The sequence below is a fragment of the Bombina bombina genome, chromosome 5, assembly GCF_027579735.1.
Source record: "Bombina bombina isolate aBomBom1 chromosome 5, aBomBom1.pri, whole genome shotgun sequence".
NCBI lineage: Eukaryota > Metazoa > Chordata > Amphibia > Anura > Bombinatoridae > Bombina > Bombina bombina.
In genome coordinates, this window is record NC_069503.1 from 965,481,235 (window position 1) to 965,492,544 (window position 11,310).

The following is an 11,310-nucleotide window of genomic DNA, read 5'->3' on the forward strand; positions in this document are numbered from 1 at the left end:
AGTCGTCAGACTTTTCTTCCGGGGGAGTGGGATTTCCTCCGGAGGTCAAGACCAAGCAGGAGAGGGCTTTGGTGTTTTTGACAGCGCCTGCGTAGCCACGCAGGACCTGGTATGCAGATCTGGTGGACATGTCATCCTTTCCATCACGGTCTCTGCTTCTGAGACAGGTCCCTCTACCTCAGGGTCCTTTCAACCATTTAAATAGAATCAATCTGAGATGGACTGCCTGGAGACTGAACGCTTGATGTTATCAAAGCATGGCTTCTCCGAGTCAATCATTGATACCTTAAATACAGACATGAAAGCCTGTCTCTAGGAAAATTGAACATAGATATGGTGTAAATATCTGATTGTTATGAATCCAAGGGTTACTCATGGAGTAAAGCCTGGATTCCCAGGATATTATCTTTTCTCCAAGATGTTTTTGAGAAAAGGGTTGTCAGCTAATTCCTTAAAAGGGACAGATTTTTACTCTGTCTATTTTTTTTTGCACCAGCGTCTGGCAGGTATTCTAGACGTTCAGGCATTTGGTCAGGCTTTGGTTAGATCCAAGCCTGTGTTTAAAACTGTTGCTCCACCATGGAGCTTAAACCTGGTTCTTAAGGCTCTTCAAGAAGTTCCGTTTGAACCTTTTTTGTTCCATAGATATCAATCTTTATCTTGGAAAGTTCCTTTTGGGTAGCTATTTCCTCGACTCGTAGAGTCTCCAAGTTATCTGTGTTACAATGTGATTCTCCTTATCTGGTCCTTCGTATGGATAAGGTAGTCCTGCGTACCAACCTGGGTTTTTTCCTACGGTGGTATCTAACAAGAACATCACTCAAGAGATAGTTGTTCCATGCTTGTATCCTAATCCTTCCTCAAAGAAGGAACGTCTATTACACAATATTGGACGTGGTTTGTGCTTTAAAGTTTTACTTACAAGTTACTACAGTTTTCATCATACGTTCACCTTGTTTGTTGTCTATTCTGGACAGAGGAGAGGTCAAAAGACTTCAGCAGCCTCTCTGTCTTTTTGGTTAAAAAGCATAATTCATTTAGCTTATGAGACTGCTGGACAGCAGCCTCTTGAAGGGATTGCAGCTCATTCTACTAGAGCTGTGGTTTTCACTTGGGCCTTTTTTAAATGTGGCTTCTGTTGAACAGATTTACAAGACGGAGTCTTGGTCTGCGCTTCATGCTTTTTCAAATTTAACAAATTTGATACCTTGCTTCTTCGGAGGCTATTTTTGGGAGAAAGGGTTTTTTTACAGGCAGTGGTAACTTCCGTTTAAGTACCTGCCTTGTCCCTCCCATCATCCGTGTACTTTAGCTTTGGTATTGGTATTCCATAAGTAATGGATGATCCGTGGACTGGATACACTTAACAAGAGAAAACATAATTTATGCTTACCTGATAAATTTATTTCTCTTGTAGTGTATCCAGTCCACGGCCCGCCCTGTCACTTTAAGGCAGGTTATTTTTTCATTTGAACTACAGTCACCACTGCACCCTATGGTTTTTCCTTTCTCTGCATGTTTTCGGTCGAATGACTGAATATGGCAGTTAGGGGAGGAGCTATATAGCAGCTTTGCTGTGGGTGGACTCTTGCAACTTCCTGTTGGGAAGGAGAATATATTCCATAAGTAATGGATGATCCGTGGACGGGATACACTACAAGAGAAATAAATTTATCAGGTAAGCATAAATTATGTTATTATGGATGCTTCGCTGCAGATTACTAAATTGGTAGCTAAGAGTTCAGGCTTTGCCATCTTAGCACTCAGGGCTTTATGGTTGAAGTCTTGGTCTGCGGATGTGTCATCCAAGTCTAAGTTTTGGTTATTTCTTACAAGGGGAAGACCCTGTTTGGGCCTGACTTGAAGGAAATTATTTCTGACATCACGGGAAGTAAGGGTCATCTCCTCCCGCAGGATAAAAAATCCAAACAGAGAGGTCGACAGAGTAATTTTCATTCCTTTTGAAATTTCAAGGGAGTTCCCTTTTCCTCTAATCAGGTAGGGAACTTTTCACAACCCAAGTCCACTTGGAGACCCAATCAGTCTTGGAACAAGGGTAAACAATCCAAGAAGCCTGCTGCTGTTTCCAAGTCCGCATGAAGAGTCGGCCCCCGATCCGGGACCGGATCTAGTGGGGGGCAGACTCTCTCTCTTCGTCCAGGCTTGGATAAGAGATGTTCAGGATCCCTGGACGCTAGAAATTGTGTCTCAGGGATATCAGTTGTAGTTCAGAAACTCTTCCCCCAGGGGAAGGTTTCTTCTTTCTCGATTATCTGCAGACCAGATAAAAAGAGAGGCGTTCTTACGTTGTGTAGGAGACCTCTCTTCCATGGGAGTAATATGTCCCGTTCCAATACAGGGACAGGGTTTTTATTCAAATCTCTTTGTAGTTCCCAAAAAAGAGGGAAAGTTCCGACCTATTTTAGACCTCAAAAGTCTAAACAAGTTTCAGAGTTCTATCCTTCAAGATGGAAACTATTCGGACCATTCTTCCATTGATCCAGGAGGGTCAATTTATGACTACAGTGGATCTAAAGGATGCATATCTTCTTGTTCCTATCCACAGAGATCATCACAAGTTCCTGAGGTTTGCCTTTCTGGACAAACATTTTCAATTCGTGGCTCTTCCTTTCCGTCTGGCCACGGCACCCAGAATTTTCACAAAGGTTCTGGCGTCTCTGCTGGCGGTTCTAAGACCGCGGGGCATTGCAGTGGCGCCTTATCTGGACGATATTCTGATCCAGGCGTCGTCTTATCAGCTAGCAAAGTCTCATACTGACATTGTTCTGTCCTTTCTGAGGACTCACGGGTGGAAAGTGAATCTGGAAAAGAGTTCACTAGTTACACAGACAAGGGTTACTTTCTTGGGAACTCTAATCGACATGAAAATCTTTTGGACGGAGGTCAGAAAGTTAAAGATTCTGAATACATGCCGAACCCTTCAGACCAATCCTCGGCCGTCAGTGGCTCAGTGCATGGAGGCAATTGGATTGATGGTAGTGGCAATGGACATCATTCTGTTTGCTTGTTTTCATCTCAGACCTCTGCAACTGAGCATGCTCAGACAGTGGAATGGAGATTATACAAATTTGTCTCCTCAAATAAATCTAGATCAGGAGACAAGGGACTCTCTTCTATGGTGTTTGTCGCTGGATCATCTATCCCAGGGGACATGCTTCCGCAGACCCTCATGGGTGATAGTGACAACGGACGCCAGCCTGATAGGATGGGAAGCAGTCTGGAACTCCCTAAGGGCTCAGGGTGTATGGACTCGAGCGGAGTCTCTACTTCCCATCAATATCCTAGAGTTGAGAGCAATATTCAATGCGCTTCAGGCTTGACCTCAGTTGGCTTCGGCCAAATTCATCAGATTCCAGTCCTACAACATTACGACTGTAGCTTACATCAATCATCAGGGAGGAACAAGGAGTTCCTTAGCGATGACAGAAGTAGCCAAGATAAAACAGTGGGCGGAGTCTCACTCTTGTTATCTGTCTGCGATCCACATCCCAGGTGTGGAAAACTGGGGAGCGGATTTTCTGAGCAGACAGTCATTTCATCCGGGAGAATGCGGAGGTATTTGCCAACCTGATACTCAGATGGGGCAGGCCAGAGTAGAAATCGCTACGCGTTTCTCAGAGTGGTCAGCTCTGAGAAACGCGTAGCGATTTTTACTGATTTTATATTGTACACTGTTATATTACTATATAAAGTGTTTTTTAAATATATTTCTGGAGTCTCCTTTTTTCAATTTTTGAGCATTTTTTAACATCTTGGACTGTCCTTCACCGGAGTGGTATGTGCGCTGGGCCACTGCAATATACCCAGCTTGCTCCATTAGCACTATAGTGTGCTTTATACTTTGTGAGTATATCTCTGAAGGGTTAAGCTGGTGGGTACACACTTAGCTTACTGATCTGCACTAGGAGTCGCCCTCTGTATATCTTTCTAAAAAGTTAACAAGTTCATGTCTAAGGGCAACAAGCCTGAAACATTGTCGTCTTAATCTTTTTACCATGGTAAAACTCCAATAAAGCTGTGAAATTGTATATCATTTGGTGAGTGCTGCTGTCATTTGGACTTGATCAATATACAAATAGCTTTCAGATTGTTTAAAATGTCTGAAAAACCCCACTCTATACAATTGCAAAACACGCACATTTACTAACCCGATTTTAACCCATTTCAGTTTCCGTTGATCGTCGACCATTGTCAACTATTAACTGCGCCAATATTGTGGGAGGTTTCGACGACTTCTGTGTGTAACGTGGAAATATTGTGACGGCTAATCCAATTTTTTTTATGTTAAACGAAAATTTCTGAAAGTTTGGAATCAACCCCATAGATATGCCTGTGTTTTTGTTTTTTTTTATTCTGCAAATCCTTGTACACTTTGCTTAAGAAAAAAGCTGGTTCTGTTTACACATTAGCAAAAGCTAGGGTTACCTATCAAAACCATAGCCTTCATGTTTAAGGTTGTATTATTTGTGGACCAAATAAACAAAAGGAACAACTCCCAAACTGCTAGCTGTGCAATATTAGTCAATATGTTTATTGGTAAAGACCAACATGTGTGGGGTCACAGACAGAGAGACTTGGCTTTCTAATAGTTCTTGTGAACTATTGGTGCAATGCCACCCCCTGCAGATTTGCGGCCACTAGCAGGGGGTGTCAATCAACCCAATCGTATTCGATCGGGTTGATTTGTGGCGATGTCTGCCTCAGAGCAGACGGACAGGTTATGGAGCAGCGGTCTTTAGACCGCTGATTCATAACTTCTGTTTCCTGCGAGCCTGAAACAAGGGGTATCAAGCTCCTTACGGAGCTTGATAAATATGCCCCATGGTCTCAATATTCCTATTTATTTTCTGCTTCTACTAATTTAGCTTTTATTTCAGGTCTACCAGGTAGAAGAAGAGATGCGTCAGCTATTGAAAGAAACTGCTAACAATAAAAAGGCCATGGAAGAGAAAATCAGACGTCTAACCAGTGCATTAAGTGACATTCAGCAAGAATTATGATTGTTTTCTTTTCGTAACAATCATTAAGAGCCTTTGCCATGGAACATTTAATTGTGCAGATTTTACCATTACATCTATTTGTAGATGTGTTTTTATACTAAGCTGTACACTTTTAAGTGCTACATATAACTCAATGAAGAGTTGACAAAGAATGTTTTTTTCTTGTGTACAATACTGTAAAAATATATATTGTTAATAAACCTTAAAAATATGTTTGTCCAAATTCTTCTCTATACAAATTAATAATATACATAAAAATACAGATTCCTCTCCCAAGCTCATTAGACCAAGCCCTGGAATGATGGATATACTCTCACTACCTACTCGTAGGACATAGGAACATCCCAAAGTAGATAGAAACATCCTTATAATCTTCCATATTTGTGTGCTTTTTTTTACAGCATGGATAAACTAGACACAGGACTAGGGCTGTTGAGTGAGGCTAATTCCAAAGAAATAGAGCAAGTATTTTCTTTGTAGTGCTGTTTTACTATTTGCACTTGCAGTAGGATTGTCTTTGCTATTTCTCACATTACTACAAGTACAGGGTAAGTGACATACACCTAGATTACGAGTTTTGCGTTATGAGTCAAATAGCAGCGTTGTGGCCCATAATGCATAATTTTCCCTAACGCAGCCATTACAAGTCTTGTCGGTATAGGTGTACCGTGAGCCTTTTAGCCTGTAACACAACGTCAGTACCGCACTTGTAAAAATTACGTTTTTTCATGGGATTCCCATAGCGCCGGTATTACGAGTTTTGCAATGAGGCTAAAAAGCGAGCGTTACAGCCTAAAACCACAAGATCTGTACTGCCATCTAAAGTCAGTAGTTATGAGTGTTACGCTACAAATCTGTAACATAAAACTTATAACTAATGTGTTAAAAAGTACACTAACACCCATAAACTACCTATTAACCCCTAAACCGAGGCCCTCCCGCATTGCAAACACTATAATAAATTTATTAACCCTTAATCTGCCGCTCCCAATATCGCCGGAACTTTAAAAAAATATTAACCCCTATTCCGCCGCTCCCTGAGATCCTCACCACTATACTAAAGTTATTGACTCCTAAACCGCCGCCCTTCAGCATCGTAAACACTATTTAAATATTAACCCCTAATCTGCCGTCTGCCCATATCGCTTTTCTTATACTAAAATTAAGCCCTACACCGCCGCCACTATATTAAATCTATTAACCCCTAAACCGAAAGCCCCCACATCGAAATAAATTAAATTAAACTATTCACCACTAAACCTAACAACCCCCTAATTATATTGAATTTACAATTTCCCTATCTTAAATTAAATTAAAACTTACCTGTCAAATTAAAAAAACTAAGTTTAAACTACCAATTAAACTAATATAATAATTTAACTAAATTAAACTAACTACCAATTAAATTAAACTAAACTACACATTAAAATATTCCTAACTACTCTAAAAATTGCAAACGATCTAATTACAAAAACAAAAAATACTAAGTTACAAAAAATAACAAACACTAAATTACGGAAAATAACAAACAAAATTATCCAAAATAAAAAAGAATTACACCCAATCTAATAACCCTATCAAAATAAAAAAGCCCACCCAAAATAAAATAAAAACCTAGCCTACAATAAACTACCAATGGCCCTTAAAAGGGCCTTTTGTAGGGCATTGCCCTAAAGTTAAACAGCCCTTTTACCTGTAAAAAATAAAAAATACAAAGACCCCCTCAACAGTAAAACCCACCTCCCAACCAACCCCCCAAAATAAAAAACCTAATTCTAAAAAAAACCTAAGCTACCCATTGCCCTGAAAAGGGCATTTGTATGGGCATTGCCCTTAAAAACATAATTTATGTAAGAACTTACCTGATAAATTAATTTCTTTCATATTAGCAAGAGTCCATGAGCTAATGACGTATGGGATATACATTCCTACCAGGAGGGGCAAAGCTTCCCAAACCTTAAAATGCCTATAAATACACCCCTCACCACACCCACAATTCAGTTTAACGAATAGCCAAGAAGTGGGGTGATAAGAAAGGAGCGAAAGCATAAAAAAATAAGGAATTTGAATAATTGTGCTTTATACAAAAAAATCATAACCACCACAAAAAAGGGTGGGCCTCATGGACTCTGGCTAATATGAAAGAAATTAATTTATCAGGTAAGTTCTTACATAAATTATGTTTTCTTTCATGTAATTAGCAAGAGTCCATGAGCTAGTGACGTATGGGATAGCAGATACCCAAGATGTGGAACTTCCACGCAAGAGTCACTAGAGAGGGAGGGATAAAATAAAAACAGCCAATTCCGCTGAAAAATTAATCCACTACCCAAATCAAAAAAGTTTCAATTTTTATAATGAAAAAAACTGAAATTATAAGCAGAAGAATCAAACTGAAACAGTTGCCTGAAGTACCATTATACCAAAACTGCTTCTAAAGAAGAGAAAACATCAAAATGGTAGAACATAGTAAAAGTATGCAAAGAAGACCAATTCATTGCTTTGCAAATCTGATCAACAGAAGCTTCATTCTTAAAAAGCCCAGGAAGTAGAAACTTACCTAGTAGAATGAGCCGTAATCCTCCGAGGCGGGAATCCACCCGACTCCAAATAAGCATGATGAATCAAAAGTTTAAGCAGGATGCCAAATAAATGGCAGAAGCCTTTTGACCTTCCTAAAACCAGAAAAGATAACAAATAGACTAGAAGTCTATCTGAAATCTGAATAGCTTCAACATAGAATTTCAAAAACTCTTACCATATCCAAAGAAAGTAAGAATCTCACCAAAGAAGTCTTAGGAAAACAATAATTCCTCCCTAATGTTGTTAGAATTTAAAACTTTAGGTAAGAATTGAAATGAGGACAGCAAAAACCACCTTATCCTGATGAAAAAAACAGAAAAAAGAGATTCACAAGAAAGAACAGAATTCAAAAACTGTTCTCGCTGAAGAGATGTCCAAAAAGAACAATACTTTCCATGAAAGTAATTAATGTCCAGAGCAAGCATATGCTCAAATAGAAGAGCCTGAAAAGCCTTCAGAACCAAATTAAGACTCCAAGGAGGAGAAATTGGCTTAATGACAGGTTTGATACGAATCAAAACCTGAACAAAATGATGAATATCAGGAAGTAACACTGCCTTATCCTGATGAAAAATCAGAAAAGGATATTCACAAAAAAGAGCAGATAACTCAAAAACTCTTCTAGCAGAAGAAATAACCAAAAGGAACAATACTTTTCCAAGAAAGTAATTTAATGTTCAGAGAATGCATAGTTTCAAACGGAGGAGCCTGTAAAGCCCTCAGCACGAAATTGAGACTCCAAAGAGGAGAGATTGAATTAATGACAGGCTTGATACGGACCAAAGCCTGTACAAAACAATGAATATCAGGATGATTAGCAATCTTTCTGTGAAAAAAGAACAGAAAGAGTAGAGATTTGTCCTATCAAAGAACTGAAGACAAAACCTTATCCAAACCAACCTGAAAAAATAATAAAATTCTATGAATTTTAAAAGAATGCCAAGAAAAGTAGGTCTTCCAGACTCAATAATAAATCTTTCTAGAGACAGATTTACGAGCCTGAAACATAGTATTAATCAATGAGTCAGAGAAACCTCTATGACTAAAAATCAAGCGTTCAATCTCCATCCCTTCAAATTTAATGATTTGAGATCCTGATGGAAAAAAATGGGCCTTGAGAAAGAAGGTCTGGTTTAAACGGAAGTGTCCAAGGTTGGCAACTGGCCATCCGAATGAGATCCGCATACCAAAACCTGAGAGGCCATGCTGGAGCCACCAGCAAAACAAACAAATACTCCATAAGAATTTTGGAAATCACTTTGGAAGAAGAACTAGAGGCAGAAAGAAATAGGCAAAAAGATAATTCCAAAGAAATGTCAATGCATACACTACTTCCGCCTGAGGATCCCCGGACCTGAATAGGCCCCTGGGAAGTTCTTTATTCAGATGAGATGCCAACAGATCTATTTCTAGAAATGCTCACATCTGAAAAATTGAAAAACATATCTGGGTATGAGAGACCATTCTCCCGGATGTAAAGCTTGATTAACAGAGATATTCCGCTTCCCAAATATCTATACCTGGAAAAAACCCCACAGAATTTAGATAGGAGCTAGATTTAGCCCAAGCTAGTATCCGAGACACTTCTGTCACAGCCTAAGGACTGATAGTCCCACCCTGATGATTGACATACACCATAGTTGTGATATTGTCTGAAAAACAATAAACGTTTCTTCTTCAAAAAGAAACTCACTGAAAAACTCTGAGAATGCACAGAGTTCTAAAATATCAAATGGTAATCTCGCCTCCTGAGATTTCCAAACCCCTTGTGCTGACAGAGATCCTCAGACAGCCTCCCAACCAAAAAGGCTCCCATCTGTAGAGATCATGGTCAAGGTTGAAAGAAACGAAGAGACCTGTAGAACTAAATGATGGTGGTCTTAACCACCAAATCAAGAGAGATAAATATTAGGATTCGAAGATTTAAAATGTGAAATCCTAGAATCCCTGCACCATAATTCAGCATAAAAAACTGGAAAGGTTCTTTCTATTGAAAATGAGCAAAGGGAATTGAATCCAATACTGTGGCCATAAGACCTAAAACTTCTATGCATATATAGCAACTGAAGGAAATAATAGAGACTAAAGGTACCGACAGACGGAACCCAATAAAATTGCCCCTTGTCTGATAGAGACAAAGACAGTGACACAAACTATCTAGAAACCTAAAAAAGGTGACCCTTGTGTGAGGAATCAAGAGCTTTTGAAAAAAAGATCCTCTAACTATGTCCTGGAAGAACAAAGTGAATCATATGAGATTCAGCATCCTCAGAAAATAATCTGAATGAAAACAGAAAAATGAAAATATGCATTTATTGTATCTAATGAAAACAAATAATGCTATCACTGACCAAAAAAAGGCAGAATAGTTTGAATAAAACTCCAAAACCCAGTTCCTAAAAATGGAACTGGAAGAAATACCCCAGAAGATTCCAGGTCTGAGCAGCGCTTGAACCCCACAGGTGATCAGCCGTGCTTCAACAGTACCCAAAATATATAGGACCGAAACACACTTAAAGAAAGTGTTAGCCTTACTGGAATAGCTGGAATATAATAGAGAAAAAAGACTTCTCACAGACGGTTTATTCTGAACTTATTCTGTACCCAAAATCAAAGAAATTTGGACCGAATAGAACCAAATAAATTTCAAAAAAAGTCTTAACCTGCCCCTTACCAACCGAGCTGGAATACGGCACGTACATCGCAATTTTAGGGAGCTGATTTCGAACTGAAAAATTTCCAATTAAAAACATGTTACTTGGGAAAGAATTCAGGAATTTGTTCCTTAATAAGAACAACCAAACTAATATAAGCTTAAAGTTTTAGTCTTAGAACTCAATCTTGAAGCCCAGAGTAACAGTTAAGAATTGAATCCAATTATAAAACAAATAATTGATTATCTTAGAACAAAAGAAATATGGATTTTTAGAAATCACAAAATTCTTCTAGCTAAAACAGCTAAAGACATAGATTAAACCTTATTTGCAAAAATATTCAATAAAATGAAGACAAAAATGAAATTATTAGCATGATAGTCCAGTTAAAGGACCAGTCAATACAGTGGACTTGCATAATCAATAAATGCAAAATAACAAGACAAATGCAACAGCACCTAGTCTAGTAAATTTTGTCCCTTTAACAATGCTAAAATAAATCATAATCTGATACTTGATCTTAAAGTAAACAGAAAAAATGAAGCAATTGCAACATCCAAATAAATCACAGGTCCAAGAAAAGTACCTGAAACTAAATAATTTTCCATAAATAAGATACAACCATCTAAAGGAAAATAAATACTATTTTGCTATAGAAACAATAGCATAATTAGTAGGAGTAGAGATAGCCCCAATAAATTGGAGAACCCTCCAAATTGAATTTAACTGCCGGCAAAGAATATAGTTTAAAACCTTTGAAGAAGGAATAAAAAAAAAATCTCAGCCTATTCCATTCCCTAGTATGAGGAACTGGAAAAAAACCTCTGAAAACACAGAAGAATAAATAAGCAGAAATAAAATGTTAGCTAGTCTTGAAAAAGAACTAGTTACCTTAATATCCAAAATAATCAACACCTTTTCAACAAAGAACAAATGTACATTAATAAAAAAATAAAAAAGTAGATTTGTTAGTGTCAATATCTGATGAAGAAAATTCTGAATGAGAAAAAAAACATCATCAGAGAAGGATAAATTAGTATGTTGTTGGTCAT

At 38.3% G+C, this 11,310-nt stretch overlaps 1 protein-coding gene across 1 annotated transcript in view; it reads left to right on the forward strand.

The window, feature by feature from the left end:
• LRRCC1 (leucine rich repeat and coiled-coil centrosomal protein 1) overlaps window positions 1-5,232 on the forward strand; it is a 418,892-nt gene extending 413,660 nt beyond the window's left edge. Inside the window, exon 16 of the mRNA XM_053715905.1 lies at window positions 4,899-5,232. Coding sequence (XP_053571880.1) covers window positions 4,899-5,021 — 123 coding nt within the window. The 3' untranslated portion in view covers window positions 5,022-5,232. The remainder of the gene's footprint in view (window positions 1-4,898) is intronic.
• Window positions 5,233-11,310: the final 6,078 nt, after the last annotated feature.